Genomic DNA, 24,705 nt, shown 5'->3' with positions numbered 1-24,705 from the left:
TTTTCATGTTAAACTGAAGTATTTGAAGGAATAGAATCTCGCACATAAAACTCAATATGTTTGGAAAGAACTTGGTGGTCCCAGGAGATTCAAATACGCTGGAGACTTGCGTAGTCTTAAATCCATCAACTTCAATCTTACTGTAAGAGTCACTATTTTCCACTACCCTAAAGAAAGATATTTAAGAATCATTGTGTTTTATATTATCATAAATTTATAATTTTACTATTTAATAAGATATTATGCAGTTAAAAAAAGCGTCAAGTTTAAATGTCATATTTAAGAAGTGCATTGCTTAAATTGCTTATGATGGATTTGGTCTAAATGTGATCGAAGCTTAGAAATGGATTGAAGTCGGAAAAGAATAAATGTTGCAGACAAATTAGGATTCAAAAAGACAAGGCAAACCAGTAGCAAAAGTTTAGACAATATAACATGCTTAACTCGTCTTTAAAGCACAATAAATACAAACAACTCCCCTTCTCTTACATTCCTAGTGTTATTTAAACCAAGGTTAATCATTCAAATAAACTAGCATGTTTATATATTCATAAAGTTTACATTATATAGTTTTTGATGCATTAAAATAAAAGCGCTGGCCAATTTCAACCAAATTTGCTAATTTTAATTTTCTCACTTTCAAATTCGAGCAATCATTTTTAAAAAGTTCTTACAAACTCGTGATTCCTTTCTTTTGATTGCATTTAAATTATTGTCATGACGCAATTAAGTTTAGTTGATTAATTTTAACTAGTTTAAACTAATTTTAAAACACATTCTATTAATCTTTAGATAAACTTCTTGATATGGGCTTCAAAGTATCAATCATTTGAATTTGAAATGAACGTTCAACTAATAAACTGAAATGAGTTTATGTTATTATGATTGAATGCTGATTGAAACTTAAAGAGCTTTTTGGTTGAGACTGAAAACATTTATATAAATTAAATAGGTCGTTGGGTCAATTAGAGATGTTCTAATAGGATTAGGAATTGTATACTAATTCTGCTTGGTTTAACAGTATACTGTGTTAATTGGCAGTAAACAAACAAATTCAAAATGGTGCTTTTAGGAACAAACTTTCCTGAATAAGCCATTTGCAAGTTAGATTTTAATGTTGTCTGGTACAATGATAGTGTTTGATCACAAGTTACCAGGTAAATTTGAATTCCTCAGTCTATTTAGACAGTTGATATGTCACATGATTAGGGGCAAGCTTTTGCTTAGTTACGTAAGAGACGGTGAACACCCATACACAATTCTGAATGGATGTGTATGGCTCAATGGTACCAGGGTTTGCTCATCTGTAGGTTGCTAGACAAAAAGCTTGCCCGAATCATTTGACATAGCAACGTGTTTATAGTCTGAGGAACTCAAATGAATGTGGTACAATGTGACTTAAGCAAGTCATTGTACCAGACATTCAAATCGAGCTCAAAATGGCTTATTAGATTACCAGCCAAATACTTGCATAATATGTTATGAGACCAATCCTCTGTATGAACAAATATCCCAAAACATGTATTGGATGCCTTTGAGTACATTTGTCGCAGAATATAATTATAAGGTGAAATCCAGACTGTGTTCCCATTCATGTGGCAAAACTGATCGAAAATGAAATGCACAAACATAATGTACTCACTGAATACATTTGTTTGTGTGCATACTATTCAATCATTTTGTTTTATATACCTTACACATAGATCCTTGTCATTTTGAAACTTGTTCACACTAAAAACAGAATAGAAAGATCCAGATGACTCAATGTAGACAACAACCTTGTCTACTGTGACACAACCTTGACTTGTTTGGACAAATGGGTGCAGGCGAGGAAAGATTATTTTGGAAATGTTGCTGCGAAGCATCCAATAATCATCCATATTGGACTGCATCATTAAATTTTGGAATATCGTGGAAGTAGACATTCACAATGAAGAATGACATGTGACACGTGTTGCACCAATCAAATCAGTTATGCCTGCAAGGTTTTTTTGTAGTGTAAATAACTTTTGAGAATTTGGGGGGAAACATTTAATAGATGCAGCTGGCTTACCTGCTATTACCAGAAAATAGCGCATTTTGAAAATGCTGTGTGAACCTGCACATACAGCCAACATATTTGAGTAGCAATTATTGTCATTTTGCTTTCTTTAACTCTTTATTGTATTCTAAGATTTACTGTTCGTAAAAGTAGTTTCATTCTTTCTTTGTAGGTCTAGCTCTCAGATATTTATTTGGGTGATTAGTTTGACATTTTTTCATTTCGTTCATTTAATTTTGTTGATCTTCCTGCGAGGCTTTTGTAGTAGTATCCAAAGGGAAATATACCCCACTTACTAAAAATTGATCATAACCCAAATTCTTTGTTTGTTTTTCTTGATTTTGATACTTGGTTCTTTAAAGCTAAATGTACCTTACATGCATTGAGATGTACCATTCCAATTGGCGTACTTCATACTGTTAGATTCTGTAGGGATTGATTGGTTTAGTGCTGTATGTGAACTTGTAAGAAACTAGTTTTCCCTGTTTGGGACACATTGCCTTGGATCGGGCGAGTTGGTCTATTAAAAGCGTTTGAAACAGTTTGTTATAAAATGCATGGTTAGAAAGCTGTATTTAACTCCACAAAATGGGAGACCGTGTTAGTTCGCAAAGTAAAAGAAAAACCATGTTCGAGGCATATTTGTGTGGATCATTATTATCTACTCTTAAAATATCTTACCAACCGTATGTGCATTTCATAACGGCGCTTTTTATAGGAATCACCCGATCCAAGGCAAACTGTTTTTTTCTCTTTACATTCCTATGCAGCTAAACCTTGCCTGTAGTCTTAACACAGTCAACCTGTTATTCTGATGTAAACATGACAAAACTCCCTTGGCCAACTTGTGTATAATCATTCAATATCCTCCTCTCCTACATGTATGTCACTTCACACCAACATCCCCTCAGTCTGAATCCTTCATTTCCACCAAAGATAGAGAAGAAACCCAACAATAATATTAACTTGCACCTATTTGGAAGAGTTTTTTTTTGTTAGATACACACATGGTGTTACCGCAAACCAAATATACATTGATACCTCACCATACAATGCCTCAAATCCTATATAGGTTTTTTTGTTACTAAAAACTGCAGTTGTAATGTGAAACAAAACACTCCAGCTTTCGTAATTTATTGCTATCCCTCCATATTATGTGTGTATCATTCCGACCAAATACAAAGCGATGGGATAGGTAGACCTAATGGTATTATTTAGTGCTATCAAAGCTTTTGGTGCTTGTGCTCTATGCAAATGTAATATTATTAAATACAGTTCAACTGTTTCATATTAAAATATGGCAATTTGTGTTGCAATGTTAATATACCTTTCAGACTACATGACTTGTTTTTCTCCAAGGTGATGATTTATCTCCATGTATTACTTGATTTGTGGCATTTTGGGGAGGGTGCATCTTACTTCATGACTTTTTCCAAAAGATATGATAACGGAACTTTTAGTAAATGATCTAAATCTATCTCCATCACGTGTGTGTTTTTCCATGGGTGGCACTTTGAACTTGGGTATGACCTTTTAGGAGTTTATGGGTGGCATGTGGAAGGATGGGAACTTAGGCTTGAGATCTTTTCTTCCATGGTAAACAAATGCCTTCTAGTATCCAGGGATGAGATTGTTCAGACTTTTGGCTGAATTCAGACTTTTTATGTCGGCCTGGTGAAGAAAATCAGACAATATATGTTTCCACAAATAAAGAAATCCTGCACATTTGTCGACTCTCGAGTGCTTTGGATACCGTTTCCAAAAGCTCCTTGGAATCTATAACCCCAGGGGTAACCAAACAGTAGAAATGGCATCATTTCAACATACCTTTGAATTTGTATCCAAGTTTCAGACTTTTTCGTTAGTAACGACTCTCACCCCCGAGTGTCCCACCCAGTGTCCTAAAACCAAGTGATCAACTGGGTGTACAGGCCCAGCTTCAAGCTGTTTCCTTGTTGGCCATTGTTCACAACCTCTTGGAACCAAACACTAGACACAAGACAACCTTTAACTGGGAATAATCCCCCAGAGTCAGTACAATTGCCCATTATACTCCCCTGGATGTATGGTCAGGGAGATGGCTTTTTTTTTTTACCTTTGAGGAAGACACCTCATTGCTTATTAATAAATACCTTGGACGGTTTCAAGTCTCTGATTGGTCAAAACCCGGTCCTGTGTTGGGAGTGTTAACGGTGGTATAAAGACCGGCTTTGGAAAATAGCGAATAAGTGGCCCCTAAATCAGCATACATTGTGTAAACCTTGCGCGTTGCACTGTATCGCACGCTAATTTATATCCCTGTTAGTTTCATTGCAACTTCGCGCCCTTACGCGTATGCGCACTGAAAATGTATCAATTTTGAGTGCGCGCATGTAACATGTGCGCGCGTATAAACTGACGCCGAGCTCATGCGCGCGTTTTAATGCACAAGGAACAGTTATCGTCCAATCATTTGCCTCCTTTGACCCCATTGAAGGCGCTGAACAGATCATTATTTAAAAGAGTCATGTGATTAACGCACGAAAGAGATGGGGACCATCAAAAGCTCAAATATGGCCCCTGAACATAATTCGCTAAAAAAGGTATTTATTAATGGGAATAACAGTGTTCGTACCCGGTCTTCACTGCGTGGTAATGACCTTGGTTGGTGGCTGGCGTTGTTAACGGACCTCGCCTCCGGCTCGGTCCGTTAACAGCGCCAGCCACCAACCCGGTCATTACCACGCAGTGAAGACCGGGTACTCCCATTGTTATTCCCTAATTAGGAGTTTATGGGTGGCACGTGGAAGGATGGGACCTTATTAGGAGTTTACTGGTGGCAATTTGAAGGAGGGAATCTTAGTTTGCAAATTAGATGGTAAAGGCATGCTCACATTCACAATTCACAACTTCACCTTTTTAGTTTATTTATTTCTGTCTTGATTATCAAAGCAGCAGCATTTTAGCATTAAACTAGTATCTCATTTTAAAAATACATTAAAATGATGTAATCATACATTTGCAATTTACAATGCAATTCAAAATGTATTAAAAAGGCAATATTTGGCTCTGAAAATAATGGCAATAAAAACATTTGAAATAAGAATTCACAACTGTGAATTACTATGTTTATGGAAAATATACAATTTTTATCCCCCAAATAGAAATATGAGAAGTGGGACTGATTCCTTTTACGAATTATTCTTCATGTGTGGACATATTCACTCTGGATTTTAGGCAATATCTCAAAAGGTGACCACCTTTTTTGAAATGAAATCTAGCTTCGTCCTTCGGATGGGACGTAAAGCCGTTGGTCCCATGTGTTGTGTAACGCATCTTAAAGAACCCAGTGCACTTATCGAAAAGAGAAGGGGTTCGCCCCGGTGTTCCTGGATGTGGCTGTTGTATGCACCGTAGCACCTTGTAAACCCTTGTGCTAAATAATTGGGTCTTAAAATTCATCACTGCAATTACATATCATTCGGAAAGTTTGTAGATACATGCGCTGTACACGACTTCTATATTATTATTATACATTTACCGGTACATGTATGGTTCCAAAAACCAAACATACAGACTCTATAAATTAAGCAATCTTATTAATTTTTTATTATACAAAGAATTAAAAAATATATAGCTATCATCATAAACTTGAGTCCAAGTCTGTGAATGTGGTTTTTTGTTTACCTGATGGTAGCCATTCAGTTTTGCCTGAAATAGCGCCCTCTTATGAATCAACCTTTGACATGAACCTTGGATCACAGACTTGAGAATCTTGTTCATAGTAAACACCATACATGTATATGGTAAAGGAGACCAAAAGTGGATGGAACTTTCGGTTTTTAAGACACAAAATAGCCTTCAATCAAATTGATTTTCAACTTTAACCATAGATGACAAAAATACAACAGAATAACACATGCAATTAAATTCTGCTGCTGCACAGTAATTCAACTTGCAGTTTTCAAATAAACAACAAATTTATAACAGAATTTACATTAAAAAAGATGAACAAAAAAGTTTGAGGAAAATTACTCATCGATTCCATCTAAACCATTGTAACAATACATTTGTTGATAAGTCATTAAGTTTCTGTTGCGGCTATAGAAAATTGGCTCTCTCGTAACTATCTCCTTGGACTGTGCTGCTCAGCGAGAGCCAATTTAACTACTTGTAAAACCCAACAGTGGTTTGTGCACGCTAAACGGAAGCATCTGATTGGTCAAATTGGTTAAATCTATAAATATTATTACTGCAGGCGCACATGTTTATTAACAATACATCTTGTTCAGAGGATTTGGAGTCATCCATTTGGAGAAATGGAGTCGATCATTATGAACAGAAACCCACACACAGTGATTAAAAACATGAGAGACCCATAGAACAGGGTATGCATTGTATACTCAAAAAAATTGATTGCATTTTTTTGCGACTGCAAGCTTATCATTTCAAAGTAGAATTGAAATGAAACCTCCCATGCCTAGTGAAGTGCATTCCAATTCAGACACAACTGACTAAAACTAACACAAACAGCTACTACATGTCTGCCAATAGAGGTTCAGCCCAAAGTGGTGCTAATAACTAGAGCATATGCAAATTACACCACAACTTTCATAAACTTACCGACCAACAGGTATTGACAAATCAACTTTAGGTTTGTGATATAATTGTATCATGGTTAATAATACCTTTAATCAGTTTACAAAATCAAATAATGAAACATTATGTACGTATGTGTACATGCATACATAGTAGAGCTGCCAACATTTGCATCTTGCAATCAGGGAAATCTTGTTCATTCAACATAACAGATAACAAGTTTCCATAATCAGGGAGATATTCAAATTTGTTCTGTACAACATGTACAGATAGGTTAATTTTCAAGGGAACTTAATGCAGAATCATGCGGAGAGTTGGCAGATCTGACATTGTACATAGGGGGTTTCTTTTCAAGGACATCAAAAACTCACTTCAACACCAGGAGGTATAGAATACCACTGAATACTTGTAATGAAATTGGGAAAATTTGACATTGGTTTTTGGTTTTACAAGTTAAGTTTAGATGGCTGCTCTCATATTAAAAGAGTCATTTATCAACTTTCTAGGCTTTAGTAACTTCAGAATGTTCATTCAATATTAACTTGCAGTTGCTTTTTCCTGGTACGTTTAGGTACTTTGGTATGTCCTCTTTCTTAACATTAAGGCGACGTATATACAGTGGTTTCTTCTTTGAACACCCCTTGATATATCTCCAGAGAGACTTACATTCTTTCTTGTTGTTGCAGAAGATAGATGTATAAATTGTTTCTTCACTTTTATCCCGCAAAAAAAAAGAACAATGGAATTTATTTGGACCCTTCACTGGTCCTTTTTTATACTCCTTTTTGCACCAATGATCCAGCCATGCTTTTATGTACCATGTATGAGAGCCTTCTTCACAGATGTCTTTAATTTTCTTCAATCCACCTTTGGGTGCTGTAAAAAAATTTTTAAACAAATGACAGAAATATGACGGATGATTTTATGTAGATCAAAACCAGCAAATCAAGTTGGAAAATTTTCAAAAGATGCAAGTATTCTTACTTCATTTTCCAGCCCAATTCTGAATGCCCTACTTCCTCATCAACGATATTTCAGATGTTTTGCAGTTCCGCAGACTTATTGAGAGGCAAAATTGGAAGTGTAGAATTGTTTTTGTCCAGATATTGTTTTGAGTGGCAATACAGGTTTTACAAAACAACAAAAGATCTGGGATAGAAAATATATAATTTGTTTTTAAAGTTCAAAGTTGTTATTTCTATACCAAGGGCCAGATGCGGAATGCTCTGTTGAATGGGTTACTTTGAAGTCAATGACTAAAAAAGTTAAACAATAGTGTCAACATGGGCTAGGCAGGATGTAATACATTCTAGAAGCCAAGGAAAAGATGGGCGTGTGGCTGTAAGCAGGGAATGTTGATCTAATAAAAACCCTTAATTCTTGACGGAGCTTTTTGGATGCAACAAATTTCGTACTGAAATGATATTACCGGTACACATCTCATCATGTTTGTATACATTAGTAGTGTAACTGCCTACATCCCTCTTGTGTCCCCCCCCCACCCCCCCCCAAAAAAAAAGATTTTAAAAACGAACCCGAATGGTTACATGGTTAAAAAATTGAATATTTTTGCGTCGTCTGCTTGCCCCCCCCCCCCCCTCTCAATAACAAATACATTATGTTTTCAACACTCTAGGTATTTCTACAGAATGTACACTTACGTTTAACTGGTTTGGTGGTGCTTGGTTTTGTCCTTTTCTTGGGAGAGCTATGTGGTCCAGCACCGTTTTCTTTCGCATCTGCAAACAATTATTCAGAAATAATGTCAAGGCTTAAAATTGCCATTGAACTTTAGTGTAGTCCAAATCCGAGTCACAGGTCACTTTTATAAATTAAGGGAAGGCTTGAATGGGTCTATAAAGCTTATCCAACTTACACCGTGCTTACACTTGATCCTCCTACAAGGTTCCAAGGATTAATAGATCCCGAAGGCGAGATCAAGCATTTTTGTGCCGCGTTCACACTTGGGTGTGATCTCGCATTGATCTCGCATAGTTAAAGGGAAGTTAAGTTCAGCTGACGGCACTGGTTAGGCCCTAGGCCCTAGGTCATTGATTGTGCACGTGCATGTTGTTTTGCTCATTGCGTAAAGCCAAGTTGAAACAGAGATTCCCTGAAATAACCGGAATTCAACGAAAGTTCAACACAAAACTGACAATAATTCCTCTTTGGTCTAAAAAATATCTTGCAAAAGAACTTGTTTGAAGGCTAAAAAAAAAATATATTCGAGCATTAGATGATGAACGAAAGAAGGTCGTTACTGAAAATTCTGGAGGACGCAAAGCATTTTGGTGACCAGTTCCCGATAGAGTGCACATGCACAACCCATGTACATTACACAGCGTTGGCCGGCCACGTGCTTACAATTTCTTGTTTTGGCAGTGTTTTTTTTTATGACCTGACAAACGGCGGATAAGAGTAGCTTAAATTGCAGGATCTGATCTCGATCTGCGTTCACACTTGTTTTTTGATCGCCATTGCGGGATCTGATCTGATCTCACAATAAAGGGAGGTCAAAAAAGGAGGATCTATTCTGATCCTGATCACGTTCACACTAGCCTGTGATCTCCCTTTGATCGCCCTTTCGAGATCAGATGCTCCTTTGATCCCCTAAGCGGTACTGTAGGTGGCCTGTAAACCAAGATTGAAGACTATTGATTTATTTGTTTACTTGACGTTACAAATAAGGGAAGAAAAACATTGATTAACTAAAAAATCAAATTAGATGAGATGCAGTGGAGTTAAAAAAAAAAAAAAAAAAAAAAATCAAAAATAGCAAAAAAAAACACCCTTGCTTATGCAAATAACTTGTTCCTAAATTATTTTTGAGCGCACAAGAAAAATTAATTTGCTGTATTTTTTTACCGTGTGAGGGTATGTGTATTTTTTTTCTTCCATTTTTGTTAAAGACACGGGACACTGTAATGGTAATTGTCAAAGACTAGTCTTCACAGTTGGTGTGTCTCAACATATGCATAAAATAACTAACCTGTGAAAATTTGAGCTCAATCGGTCATCAAAGTTGCGAGACACTTGATTTCGAGACCTCAAATTCTAAATCTGAGGTCTCGAAATCAAATTCGTGGAAAATTACTTCTTTCTCAAAAACTACATTACTTCAGAGGGAGCTGTTTCTCACAATGTTTTATATTATATAACTGACATACAGATCCTTGTCATTTGATTGGTGGAACTTACTTCACGTGACATTCACTATTACTCCCATCCGCACCGGCGATCAAAAAGACCTATGTGCCCATGGGGAATAAATAGCATTTCCCATTCAACAGTTAGGATCATCCTTGTTCCCAATGTTTTTGAGTAGTGCAGCGCCGCCACGCCGCTGCTAAAACAAAGGAGCACCTATATGATTTTTGGTTATCAGTAGTTTGTGTGATTTTTCATAATGTTATACTTTTTTAAAATACATCAAATGACAAGGATCTATATGTCAGTTATATAAAACAAATATTGAATGGCTTTAATTCGTGGAATGGAAGGAATATTATCGCTCGACAATATTTGTATACTATCTACCTCTCCCCATTACTCGTTCGTAATCAAGAAAGGTTTTATGATAATAATTATTTTGAGTAATTACCAATATGGTCCATACTGCCTTTAATATAAGGTCAATGTATTTTGACATTGCTGCAAGAAAAAGACATACAGGCATTGGACCCAGTATTAAACAACTGAACATGTCATGCAGTCTAGTATATTTCTAAAATAATTGAAAGCTTTTCAATTTTAAGTCTCCTCAGCCAAAACAAAAAGTACATATTATATGCAGGATTGATTGCTGAAAACAAGGTCAGAAAAAAATGTATAAATATTAGGAGTTAATTTGTGAAATACATGTAATGGTAATTCCATCATCAGTGAAACAGTGTTGTTCAGGAGGCAACCTTAAGAAAGTAACAGTAAGATAAAAGTCTGAAAATTCTTCTTCCCTATATCGGTCTTGTCAAAATATTTCTGGTTCAGTGACAGTTCAGCTCATGGCACTGGAGTGGTGTTCAATTAAACAAAGGAAGTAATTATGACCTTGTGTTGCGGCCATTCATGATACTGATGAAGAGGATAGGAACAATATTTTCTTGTAATTTTCTCTTTCGAAGATTAAATAACAAACAATTACCTTTTGACAGTTTCCGTTTGCGCTTTGGGGTTGTCTTGGTAGCCACAGACCCTGCACATTTAATGTAATGAAACATTTAGTAAAATTTATGATTTTATACATAATGTTGGTACATCAAATTTCCCAGGACAAGTGTTCTAAAAAAGCGCTAGCTAGACGACCCTGGGTTATAAAGTTGCCCCTTTATAACTTAATAACTTGCACTATTTACTATAAACACTGTTCCTTAAGTCTTAGGCGTTGGGCAATCGGAACAGTGGAAACATGCTCTGCAAGTTCACTAGTTGAGCCCATTTTCCCAGCGCTGGAAAATGGGCGCGCCTGCGTGTAGCCTGTTGTGTTGGTGGTCACGCCCAGACGCATAAGGCGTGAGACTCGGGCATTTGGGGTCTGTCTCACGCTCTCACGCACCGCAACCATTTTCTCACGCATTGGGCTAGACTGGGAAATGACAAGACAATGCATTGCCATATCGCGCACGTTTGTACAAAAAACGCAATTTACAAAATTTGCAAAATTTTCTGATTGAACGCAGTTTATTAAAAAAAATAAACTTGAGCGGCGGCACAAACATAGTGCACATTTTCAGATTGCTCTACCAGCAGATTCAGCTGACAATTCGACAGAACGCAAAACGCACATTGCGCACAAGTTGGACTCTAGTTTTTCGTATTTTTTTTACATTCGAATTAAACACAAAAGTACAGAAACTTCCCTCGGATATTTAATTTAAACCATTTTTTTTTTTTTTATCAAAGAAACACACTTCTAGGCCCTACCACATTGCATATTATGTCAACGTTAAACCAACATTGGATCAATGTTGGATCATCATAGATTGATTGATTAATGGTATAACTGATTGCTGAAGCTTTTGCATCTTGATCATGCAAACAAAACTTCAATGTGAGAAAAAACTCTTACATCAAACCTGTTTTACAATGCCAACATTGTGTCAGCACTATAATAATCTGCGTTGCCTCAGCATTGAGGGCCTACATAAGTCCAATGTGGTAAATGCCGAGACAGAGCCATCTTTGGTCCCACATTGGAAAGCAACCCATTATGTTTTTCCGCTAATTGCTTTTGAAACCATTTACAGGAAAGCAGTGATTGTCACATGACCTCATCAGGAATACACATGACACCACACATTGTCAATAATGTTGTTCAGAGTATGGTCATACTTTACCTTCTGGTTTGGCGTTTCCATTCTGAGAGGCAGTCTTTAGAATCCCCTCATTCTCACTGCGCTTCGAATTCTCAGGTACAGAACTGTCTGTTTGAAACAAAAACACAAAGCATTTCAATACGAGTCAAACATTGATTTGGTGGACTGTATTGAAGTATGTTTACAATATCTAACAAACCTCTTCTCGCTATCACAAATTTTCAGGCAAGGATCCATAACTTTTTAAAGTGAAGGGCACACTTGTAATTTTTAAGCATTGACAAAAACATTCATTCTGTTCAGGTCTTATATACCTGTACTACCCATTGAGTTTAAGTTAACTGGATACTTGCAATATAACTGATTCGACACTACAGACTGTTTTACACTTTGAACGAAGAGGGGGATGGATTGTTTCAAGGAACTACATATACCTGTGCAGTAATTATCCCATTCAAAAAATTAATTTGAGGGCGGTTGGTGTCACCTTCTACCTTCATGGTGTCACTGAGATGTCTAAATCGTTATCCCTTAAATCTCTTTCTCTAAATATAGTTTTAAAATTTGCACATTATGCAGTGCCATGGTGATGATATGATAAAGTATTGAATCTTAATCGAAAATTCACAAAATGGGGTTCCGAATACTAATAATAAATAATAATAAATAATAATAATAAGACTTGTAATGCGCACATATCCACCCTGCTGGGTGTTCAAGGCGCAGTAAAACCAAAACAAAACAAAAACAAAACACAAAGAAAAACAGACACAACAAAATTAGTCATTGAAAACCTGTGACATAAGATAAGTTTTGAGAAGAGACTTGAATTTTGCGGTACAAACACAAGATCGAAGATTAAGTGGTAGAGAGTTCCAGATGCGTGGCGCGGCTGAAGAAAAAGACCTGTCACCCCATGAGTGTCGAGACTTGGGTTCAATGAGGAGAAGCATGGAACTTGATCGAAGATTCCTTGATGGAGTGTAAACTTGAAGCAGTTCAGAAATATAGTGGGGAGCCTTGCCATTTAGAGCTTTGTGGACAATGAGCATCAGCTTGAAGATGATTCGTTGAGAGATAGGGAGCCAGTGTAGTTGTTTCAGAATGGGGGTGATAGAACAGGATTTTCTAGACAGTGTCACAATGCGGGCAGCAGTATTTTGGAGCCGTTGAAGTCGGGAAATCTGGTTGTTAGGTAGACTGTATAGAAGAGCATTGCCGTTATCAAGACGAGAAGTAACAAATGCGTGAATGACCTTTTCAGTGGCACTTTTGTCCAAGTACTTGCGAATCTTACCTATATTCCTGATGTGATATGATGATAAACGAACAATATTGTTGATGTGTGGCTGAAGTGTCACCGATGAATCAAAAATAACCCCCAAGTTCCGAGCTTTTAGCGAGGGAGCTATCCGAGCATCACCGATGGAGATGAATGGCACTGAAACCTTAGTTAACTGTTGACGTGACCCAAATAAAAGGAACTCTGTCTTATCACATTACCACAATACTACAATATCACGAGAGAGGAGAAACCTTGATCGACTTCTGCCAAGAAAACAACCTGGCGATTCTCAACACACTATTCAAGCAACACCCAAGAAGACTCGTCACATGGATATCTCCAAATCATAGATACAGGAATCAAATTGATTACATCCTGGTAAACAAGAGATGGCGGTCCAGCTTTGAAGCTGCCAAAACATACCCAAGGGCAGACTGTGACTCAGATCATCAGCTCCTGGTTGCAACTATGAAGATGAGACTGCGAAAAATAAAACGTCAAAAGAAGCCTGTTCGGTACGACATCAGTAAGATCAGTGATAATTATAGAGTGAAGGTCAAGAATCAATTCCAATGCCTACTGGACCATGACCATCAGGAGACCAGTCCAGAGGAATTGTGGCAAGAGATCAAGAAGGTAGTCTTGGAGGCGGCTGAGGAAAGTGTTCCAAAGCGTAAGAGCAGAAAGAAGCCCTGGCTTACAGAGAAGGTGTTCAAGCTAGCTGACGAAAGGAGAGAGGTTAAAGGAAAGGGACTGGAAAAGGAGGATGCAAGAAGAGAGTACCGGCATCTTAGTAGGCAAATCCAGCAACAAATCAGAAAGGATAAATCTGATTTCATGAACCAAAAGTGTGCCGAGATCGAAAGGGATGGAGTGATAAATAACACAAAGGATATGTTCAAAAACCTCAAGTTGCTGACAAGCAAACCAACTACCCGACTTAATGTCCTGAAAGATGGGGATGGCACCATTGTAACTGAAGAGAAAGACATCAAAGACAGATGGCAGCAGTATTGTGGAAGGCTTTATGCTTCCCAAGAACAAGTGACTGACCAAGAAAATGACCACCAGCTTGAATATGAAGAAGATCCAGATATTCTCCTTAGTGAAGTTGAACAAGCTATTAAGAAAATGAGGAGTGGCAAGTCACCAGGATTTGATAACATCCAGGCAGAATTACTGAAAGAAAGTGGTACAGAAGGAGTTGAAATTATCCACAGACTGTGCTGCAAGATATGGAAGATAAAAGAGTGGCCAAAGGACTGGAAAAAAGCAGTTTTTCTTCCATTACCCAAAAAGGGGGATACGAGGGAGTGTGCCAACAACCGCACAATGTCACTGATTTCACATGCTAGTAAGGTGATGCTTCACATAATCGCTGAGAGAATCAGACACAAACTGGAGAGTGAGTTGCCACCAGAGCAAGCTGGTTTAGAAAAATATCAGGAGTTTCGCCAGCCATTGTTCCTCTGTTTCATAGATTATTCAAAGGCATTTGATTGCGTCCAACATCAGAAGCTATGGAACATCATGAGAAAGATGGGATTCTCTACACATCTGACTGAACTAATCAGAGCACTGTACCAAGGACAGGAAGCCACAGTAAGAACTGAGTGTGGAGACAGTGGTTGGTTCTCAATTGGTCAAGGAGTCCGTCAAGGATGCATACTTTCACCCTTTCTGTTCAACATTTACGCTGAATACATTATGCGGAAAGCCTTGGATGGCTTTGCAGGAGGGGTCTCAATTGGAGGTCGACAACTCACCAATCTAAGATATGCAGATGACACCACCTTGATAGCAAGAACAGCAGCAGAACTTCAACACCTGATTGATAAAGTCAAGTACACCAGCGAAGATTATGGGATGTTTCTCAATGTAAAGAAGACGAAAGCGATGATTTAAGGAGGAACTCTTGATCAAAACCAGGCACTGCACGCTGATGATGAGGATATTGAAGTAGTTAATAACTTCAATTTTCTGGGCTCTTTGATTGTCAACGAAGGTGGGAGTTCTAAGGACATCAGAAGGCGCCTTGATATGGCAAGAACATCAGCTATCTCCTTGACTGACATCTGGAAGGACAGAGGGATCTCCAGAACTACCAAAATTCGACTCATGAATGCTCTCGTCTTCCCAATAGCCACCTATGGGTCTGAAACATGGGCTGTGGGAAAAGCAGACAGGAACAGGATCAACGCTTTTGAGATGTGGTGCTGGAGGAGAATGCTGAGAATATCATGGCAAGAGCACAAGACCAATGTTTTTGTTAGAAACCTGATAGGAGAATATAGACCCACCTTGTCCTCAAAAATTAAACAAAAACAAGCTTCAATACTTTGGTCACATATCCAGAAGAGAGGGGGGCAACCTTGAGAAGATCTTTATGCAAGGATAAGTTGCAGGTAGTTGCCGACGCGGCCGTCAAAAACTTTGTTGGACAGACGGAATCAAAGAACTCACGGGCTTATCAATAAACGTTGCTTATCGTTCTGCACTGGATAAACAGAAGTGGAACTACATCATAAACAGGGTCACAAAGGGTCAGCCACCATGACTCATAGGACGACGACGAATAAATAAAACCTCTATGATACCATCTTCAAAACTTTGGGAAATTTTAAAATCATTTCATGAACACTTTTTTTTTCAATGTTTGGGTGTTGAGTTACCATCGAGTTGAGAATGATGTGGAGAGGGTCTGTACTCTGCACCCATGTACACATAGGAGTAAGGTAAGGTAAATACATGTACATCAGGTTTAAAACCTTTCTTTTTCTGTTAATTGTTTACCTCCAGGAAGCCCTTTCTGGGAAGAACTTGAAGTCAAAGATGGTTCAGAATCCAAACTGCCCTCGTCCATGGTGTCTTGGATTGTTTTCTCTATAAACATAAAACATCAGTATTTTTAACTAATAATCATAAATCAAAGTACATTTCATGGTAATTAGCTGCACTACCAAAGACAAGAAAACAAATAAAACAGAAGTAGTTTTATTATTGTTGCACAGATAAACAGATTTCAAAGCATTATCTTTTCCTTAAATATTTGTGGTGAAAGTAACAAGTTTAAAATTAATTTGTACAAACCATTCAATCTGAACCCCTGAAGCTGCTCAACCAAATCCATTCTCTCTGCAGTTCCAAGAGCCTGAAGTAACTTTCCTGACCAGTCCTCTAAATGTGGGAATTTTTCCCACAGCTTAACCAAAAATTGAAACGATTTTTCATGCAAATGTGGATTACATGTAGATGCTTTGATGTTTTCAATTTCTTCATGCGGAATACCACAATGCGATGCAACTTCTTCCCAGTCATTTTTGAGGCCTTTACTGAGCTTTCTGAAAAACTTCTCCCGTCTATTCTGTGCTGCCTTCATCATTTTGAACTTGGAAGAAGCTTTTCTGTATATAACAAAAAGCTAATCTGAAAAAAAGTAGACTCATTAAAAAATCAACAATTTTGAAAGGTATTCATTTGATTAACCTACAGCACACAAAGGAAGAATTGAGAAAAGTCTGTGCACTTTTTTATTATAGTATTACAAGTATGGACAACATAAATCTCTGTTTGACAGTTCTATTCCTTAGAGCAGCATGATGAATGATGATGAAGATGGATATTTCAGCCATTCAACTTCCTTCAAAGATGCCCGTTCTACACATTTGCCCTAGCTAACAAAGTCGACAATGTACGGTAACCTGATATAAATTTGTGTATTTCAAAATTATTTATTAAAGGATTTGGGTACCTTTTGTTACACAAAACACAATGTCCACAGATTTACATTAAACATAAAGGCAGTGGACACTGTTGGTAATTACTCAAAATAATTATTTAAGAATAACTCCTTACTTTGTAAAGAGTAATGGGGAGCTGTTGATAGTGTAAAACATTGTGAGAAACGGCTCCCTCTGAGGTAACAAAGAGAAATCAAGCACCTGAACGCACTTAACTTAGTGTGACAAAGGTGTTTTTTATTTCATTATTATCTCGCAACTTCGACAACCAATTGACCTTGAAACGTCAGGCCATTAACTTTTTTTTCCAAAAATTATTTTGGTGACATGTTTTAATCAGTTCTCAAAAACTACAGCTGAAAGTAATATTTTAAGAGAAGCTTTCTACGACCATTATCTTCAAACCCTTTAAGTTTAGTGTAAATCTGTGGATGTTATGTTTTGTGTCCCACAAAAAGTACCCAGACCCTTTAACTATCCATTAGTTTCACTATCAAAAAGAAAAATCTTAGTAAAAAATTAATTGGAATTTTTTTGTTACTAAAGCCTGAATTAAAAAAATTCCCAACGGATGCTTTTTAATTTTATCATTTTCACATCGTCTTTGTTGATTGCAGCACATACAACAGATATGCCCTAAATGTTAAAAAAGCATGGTTGGGGAGACAGCAGTCAGTCAACATCCACACTGTAATGATGTCCGAGGTGCTTCAGGGACACCTCAGGGAACTTACTTTTGACCTTACCAGTGACCTTGATTCAACTGTTTGCTTTTTTGCGGATGACTGTGTTGTGTCCCAGCCGATTTTGTCAACATCCAAGTGAAATACACCAATACGATCTTAAATATCTAGAAATAGATGTAATAAAAGTTTGATGATGTCATTTAAAACCTGATAAATGTAACATCCCGAGTGACAGATTAAAAACAACTGTTTTTATTTGATTACACACAGGAGAAGATTTATTCCATTTTTCTCCATAAGGGGTCACTAGGCCTATACGGTACATGTAGGCCTGTAATTACATGCATGCCACGGAGGCCATGGCCCCTGTAAGCCCCTGGTCTTGTGCCCCTTCAAGTTTCCCATAGACTTTTTCAATGATTTTCCAATGGAAGTGCCCTTCGAAAAATGAAATATGGCCTTGCCCTTTCAAAGATGAAATTCCAGGCCTGCATGTACCTCATTAACTCCATAGAATTTGGTATTTTATTCGACCCAGATTCGACTGGGTAGCCCACCTTGGCATGAGCTGTAGTGTAACTGTTAATTATAATGGCTCTTTTTTGTTTTACATCGGTCTCATCACGTTGACTGTGATGAGACCATTGTTAAAAGAGAGCCTACTATTTACAGCTCACCCAGCCCTATTTGCACTAGCGTAACCCTCCTCTTTGATGCCTAATCCCTTTAAAAAAAAAAAAATTGTCTTTATCGAATATAATAATAATAATAATAATAATAATAATAATAATAATAATAATAATAATAATAATAATAATAATAATAATAATAATAATAATAATAATAATAATAATAATAATAATAATAATAATAATAATAATAATAATAATAATAATAAATAATAATAATAATAACCCGTTTTTATATAGCGCTTTTCACACCCGGAGGGCGTCCCAAAGCGCTTCACATTATAACCCCTGGTCACTGGGCCTTAAATCATTCCTTAAACCATCTCAGCTCCCTGGTGGGGAGTATACAGCCTTGTGCAACATTAATATGTGCTATTCGGCTAAATCAATCACAAGACCATCTCTGCCCTCACAGGTACCCATTTACCCCTGGGTGGAGAGAAGCAATTATAGTTAAGTGTCTTGCTCAGGGACACAAGTGTCACGACCGGGATTCGAACCCACACTCTGCTGAACAGAAGCACCAGAGCTTGAGTTCGGTGTTCTTATCCACAACACACCCGTGTCAACTGTGATATTGCGATATATGACATTTTTTTTATAAAGGAGTACAGACAGCGCTTACCCCCCCCCCCACCCCCATTCTCCATGTCGTTTTTGAGATATAACCCATTGAAATTTGCACGAGGCGGCCATTTTGTGTGCGCACGAGACGCAAAATGTGATTTTTGTGATAATTTCCAACTTTGAAAGCTCATAATTTAGTTTTTGTACCAGGTAGAGAGCTCAAATGTGGCATTCCATCTTACTTTTTGCAAAGTTTCAGGAATCTGCACTCAATTTAAATGTATATCCTTTCATTTTCTAGTAATGGTCACCCAAAGTAAGCACTTTAATCAGCCGAAAATGTTTTGTTTGTGATATTTGGGGTCACCCTGTGCATGCCCACACATGAGGGGATCAAATGAATCCTATATAAAGCAGTTATAAGCTCACCAATGCATTCATTCAGAAATAGCATTGGCCCAAAGTTGATTTCAGCCTAGTCTAGGTTCCTAGACCATTGGTGTTGCGTGGTCACACACTGTAATGAACGAACGCTAGCGGGCGCTCTGTTTCTCTGATTTCCGGTGCTCACCAAGGTCTAGCACATTTGCAACGACGGGTCTTAACTTTTTTATTGTTTTTCGGCAAATCTCCCCCGACTTTCCGGTGGAGCCAATCAGAGGCTGCGTTGCGGTTGGCTCATGAATAATTCATCAGTGTTGTGCATGCAGTGTACAATGCATGCAGTAAGTGCATTGCATGACTTTTGCTATACTCTGCGTGTGTGTGTGTGGGCCCCCGGGGATCATCGGGGATATGATACTACTAACTTTCTGCCAACGAACGGCCGCGCTATCTATATCAGTTGTAGCCGGTCATCGTGCAGACATCATCATGGCCGCTTCTATGAGTTTGCGGTCGTGCTTATTATGCGGTACACAATTAATAACATGTAAGCACGATGTGTCTCTTAACTGTTCTTCGACAAAAGCTAATCCATCCATCATGAATTTAGCTGATGAAGTTTCACACATTACGAAATTGGAAATACATGAATTGAAAGTAAAATATGTGTGCAGCACTTGCCAACGTAAAGTTTTGAAAGAACTATCGCATAAAACATCAGGCATTTTGACTGGCATTTGACTACAAAATTTGTTGCAGATTTCCCAAATACCTTGTGCAATTTCATGGTTGGGGAATTGCCATCTCTCACAAAATTGTGTGAATGTAAATGCCATTGTTAGTTCACTCACAATTTGGTTGATGGTAGCACTTGACAGACCGCAGACAATGTCTTGTCCCGCATAGATGTGGTCATCCTGCTGCTCCGCTGAAGATGTCCCTTTGACTTGTGATTGAAACTGAAGTAGTTCTTCTCTTATTTTGTCCTGTACTTCAATGGGTACATCTCTCAAGGGGACTTCAGACCCTTTTGGCCCTGAATAAAGGCCATCCTTGATACTTTGCTCAACAAAATTTGTTGGTGAAGCACAATGGTCTCCTTCACAGGAACATGTACGCGCACAGTTGTCACAGCAGTTGTGTGCCTTGTTACACGGAGCTGCCTGATGTTCCCCAGGAAACGCCGTATGAATTATGTTTCTCCTGCAGGAATCGGTGTTCAAGAATGATTGCATCTCTTTCTTGATGGGGACGCCACTTGCAGATGGATATTTAACCAGGATAGAGTAACTCTGTTGACCATCCCTCCCAGCTCTACCACTTAGCTGAACGTAATCATCGAGATCAGTTGGCGATCCATACATGATAACATGGTGAAGACCCTTAATGTCGACACCTAATCCAAACGCAATTGTTGCAAATAGAACCCTAACAGTTCCATTTGGATCAGAAAAGCTCTTCAGAATGTCTTCTTGAACTTCTGGTTGTGTGTTCGTGTGATACATATTGAAATGTGCATGATCATCTGCAGGGACGTGGCACTTAAACATGGAGTAGAGCTCGCTGCAGGTTTTTCTACTTTGGCAGTATACTATCACCCTCTCAGTGTTAACACCCTTTTCAGAAATGTTCACACACAACCAACCCAACACGTCTTTAGATTGTATACTTTTGGTTTTTAGGACGGTATGTTTCATGTTGTGGAGTATTGGGCTGGTGTGAATTAGGTAAACATTTTTCAATGACAGACTGTCTGCTACAGCTTTCCTGACAGTACTGCTGGCTGTGGCAGTCATCGCAATCAATGGCGTATCCATTTGGAGGCGACTCCGCAGTTGTCCAATGTTCCCATATAACTTTCGGAATGCTGCTGTTTTCCCTGCAGATTGGCCCCTGTAAAATACCAATTAGAAAACGTGCAAGTTACCGATACATTCACCGTCAGGAGGATTTTATATTTAGTGGATCGTAGTTTGTAGTAATAATCCAATTGTGCATTGTAATATACAATTGAAGAATTCATTTCATTGTTGTAGTCCACCTCACATAAACAATGCAATGTGCAATGTTAAAACTTTGAAACTGAATGTTAACCTTGTCCTTCGGGCCATTAAATTTGTTCATTGCTAGGCTTGTCCCGAGGCTCTTTACTTTATGCAAGCACCCACTTTGAACTCACTACTTAGCATGAACAACAATACTGGCACGGTACCACTGATATACCGTAACCGTGTGTGTTAAAGAATAATTTTTCAACCTCGTTTACGAGCCAAAACAGGCTTAAGCTTCATTGTACCAGGTTGAAAAACAATATTTCAACCCCATCTCATACTGTGCATATCAAGTCTTGCAGTACTGTGCCAGTATTTTATGCAGTTCGTCGCCCAATGTTTGATTCATGCAAATTTGACGACAAATTGAGTTCAAACTTCCACAGACCTATGCATACCTATGTTGAGATAGGCCTACACCAAGTGCGCGAAGTGAGAAGACTGGTCTTTAGTGAGACAATTTTTGGCTTTACAATTACAAACTGACAAGTGTCCAGTACCTATTTTTGAACATGTTTAATTTTTTTAATAATAATACTATTGACTTGAGTATTATTATTTAGTATAGACTATATTTATATTATACTTATACTTTATAGTTAGTAAATAGTAGTAGGGCCCTATTGTCTGTTTATACTATTTAAAGCACTGTGTGGTCTATATAATAATGAATGGAATGGTGCTATAAAAGCCAGTGTATGCTTTGGACTTACCATTTAGTAACACAATGGCTTTCGTCGATGAACAAGCCACACACCCTACTGTACACAGATTGAAGTTGCAGCAACTCAGTACCTTTGACACTCAGCAAAGCCTCCGGGCTGGCAAACAATACAGAGTATTTTCCCTGACCAGCACATTCTAAAACCTCATCCGAAATCTCTGCAATTGCAGTGGCAGCTTCCAGACCAATCGCCTGACATCGTTCCAATTGGTTCATGGCTAAGGACTTCAAGGGGACAACAACTATGGCCAGAGATTTTGGAATGTTCGAATCGTCTGGGACAACATTGTTGCCGCTTAGGAAGTCCCAACACATCGGCGCTGCTTGGAATACAACACTCTTTCCAAAGCCAGTAGGGAGGCAAATAAATACGTCGTGCCCGCGGAGATAGGCATCAAGAGCTTCAGATTGTTGTTTCTTGAGAGCATTCAAGCCCAAGCGACTGCAGGCATGTTCTTTAGCTTGAAATATATCGGCCTCACTTAGTTTCACGGACGCCGCCATGATGATTGTGATGATATTATGTGTACACGTGCACACTACTACACGTCGTAACACAGCAACGCGTGACCTTTGACTCCATCCAGTTTGAATAGTCACCTTCAACCCGTCACGTGATATGAATATTGCATGCATTACGAGTCATTTGCATAGTCTGGCCACGCCTTCAATTTGCAAATATCGTAGACCTTGGTGAGCGCAGGACATGGGGAGATCCGGAAATTAGAGAAACAGAGCGCCCGCCAGCGTTCGTTCATTACAAGCGTGTACAGTTTTTGCCGTGCATAATCGGAACGTTCGTTGTGTGTGACCACGCAACACCAATGGTCTAGGAACCTAGACTAATTCCAGCCAGAAAATGGTCAAAAAGTATGCAGTTAATCAAAACAGTTTTTTGTTGTCATTTTCACTTAAAATATTTAAATTTTTCCCCATATTGGCACACCATAGAATCCCAAATAGCAACCACCTCACGTGATCTATCTAGTGACTAAAGCCAAAGATTATAGAGCGCCGTAGGCGCAAGATACGCAACTCGGGCTGAAATGTGAAATCCCACTGGACGCCATTTCGGCAAGTAACTCTTTTGATACAACAATAGATTAGTGCAGATAAGTGCAGACAATGACCGTTTCTATCAATGGAAAACAAAACATTCACTTGCTGAAATGGCGCCCATGCGTATTTCACGTTCCAACAATAGATAAAGCTTCAGTTCCGCATCTTGCGCCTTCGGCGCTCTATTATCTTTGCTAAAGCAGAATGAAACTCAATCTAGCAGATAATAATTTTGTTTTGAACTTTCGAGGTTGGATGATGTTTCTTTGACTCATTTGAATGTTTGACTTAGTAGTGAATTGTACTAAAAATCAATAATTTTATAAATGTTTGAGCATAAGAAAAAGCCATAACCAACGACAGGAAACTTTATTTTTAGCATGATTAAGCCTGATGAAAATACAGACCGAGAGTAAACTGCATAGCTTCTGTCACTGGTGCAGCTTGCACAATCTCGCAGTAAACGGGAATCAAACAACAAAGTTGGGGTTCGAAAACATATACATGTATGAGGGTCGATAACGTATGACGCTACGATACGGATAACTTTCCGTATGGCGCCACCACTTTTTCACTCATTTTTACAAAAAGGGATATATCAATCAGGTAAATTAGATACTATATTATTTTATTTCGAATGAAAAAGTGGTGGCGCCATACGGAAACTTTTCCCTACGATACTACTGCTAGTATTACTAGCATCATTTATAAATGTAAACAGTTAACACAACACCTGCCTGGCTCTGCTGGCAAGTTGTCCCAACCGACGAGTTGTCCGAGTGGAGTTGCCCAGCCGTGAAGTTGTCCGAATTGTCCGGCAAACCATGGAGGTAGAATTACAAACCGACCGTCGTGTCGCAGCAACGCATCCGCAACGTACGAAAACACACTACTCCCACACACACTGCCTGCTGTCCACATTGCATGCTAACATTAACAATATTAACATTAAAAACAACAACGACTGCCAAAAGTATTGAAACATTCGCGGGTTGATGCATCACGTGATCGCGGGCCATCACGTGATTTTTTCACATACTATTGGTCAAGGCGTTTCTGTTATAAATTTCAGTTTAAAACGTGAAGGAAACCCAACGGTGACGAACCACAGTTAGATTATAAAAAATAAAATAAAAGCAACTTTTAATAGCCTACCTTATGGCCAGAAATGCATTCCTTATGGCAAATACTAAAACGTCTTGTGTTAAGACTTTTACTCTATGAGACTACTTACTGGGCTTATGAGTCAACTCGGTCCCAAGTCAACTCGGTCCCAAGTCAACTCGGTCGTATGGTTGACGGGAAGTAATTGTATGTTTTCTTTGAATTAGAAAAAAATAATAAATGTCCTTTGACTTAGTACATGAAACGGAATAAGTGTGCACCGATGTTCGGGGTATAATTTTTGAAAATTACCGATTGTGTCTGGCAAATAAATTTCTGCTAAAAAAATGTCTCTTTGCTTTCTGTAAATAAAGAAAGGAAAGAAAACTTTCAAGTTAACTTATAAATAATAACTAATATCCAAAATAAACTAATTAAAAAACTAAAACTATTAAGGAAATTAATGTTTTGGTCGAAAATAAATA

General features: G+C 38.1%; 2 protein-coding genes across 3 annotated transcripts; both read right to left on the bottom strand.

Moving 5' to 3' along the window:
• Nucleotides 1-5,429: 5,429 nt before the first annotated feature.
• LOC117287767 lies at nt 5,430-24,325 on the bottom strand. Of its 2 annotated transcripts, none has more exons than XM_033768281.1 (8): nt 24,272-24,325; nt 17,691-17,806; nt 16,307-16,642; nt 16,010-16,099; nt 11,953-12,039; nt 10,761-10,811; nt 8,281-8,358; nt 5,430-7,495 (listed from the first exon to the last, which is right to left on the bottom strand). In XM_033768281.1, exons 3-8 carry the CDS (start codon nt 16,596-16,598, stop codon nt 7,122-7,124), a joined length of 972 nt encoding a protein of 323 aa, XP_033624172.1. In that variant the 5' UTR covers nt 16,599-16,642; nt 17,691-17,806; nt 24,272-24,325; the 3' UTR covers nt 5,430-7,121. The 2 variants fall into 2 exon arrangements, with proteins under 2 accessions (XP_033624172.1, XP_033624173.1); XM_033768282.1 differs by lacking the exon at nt 24,272-24,325 and adding an exon at nt 20,134-20,152.
• LOC117288071 (ATP-dependent DNA helicase Q-like 5) lies at nt 18,316-22,561 on the bottom strand. Its single transcript, XM_033768768.1, has 4 exons — nt 22,047-22,561; nt 21,033-21,175; nt 20,134-20,678; nt 18,316-18,366 (listed from the first exon to the last, which is right to left on the bottom strand). The coding sequence occupies exons 1-4, from the start codon at nt 22,559-22,561 to the stop codon at nt 18,316-18,318; spliced, it is 1,254 nt and encodes a 417-aa protein (XP_033624659.1).
• Nucleotides 24,326-24,705: the final 380 nt, after the last annotated feature.

The sequence above is a fragment of the Asterias rubens genome, chromosome 3 (assembly GCF_902459465.1).
Source record: "Asterias rubens chromosome 3, eAstRub1.3, whole genome shotgun sequence".
Lineage (NCBI taxonomy): Eukaryota > Metazoa > Echinodermata > Asteroidea > Forcipulatida > Asteriidae > Asterias > Asterias rubens.
Note: the sequence above shows the minus strand (reverse complement) of the source record. Positions and strands in the feature narration are given on the sequence as shown.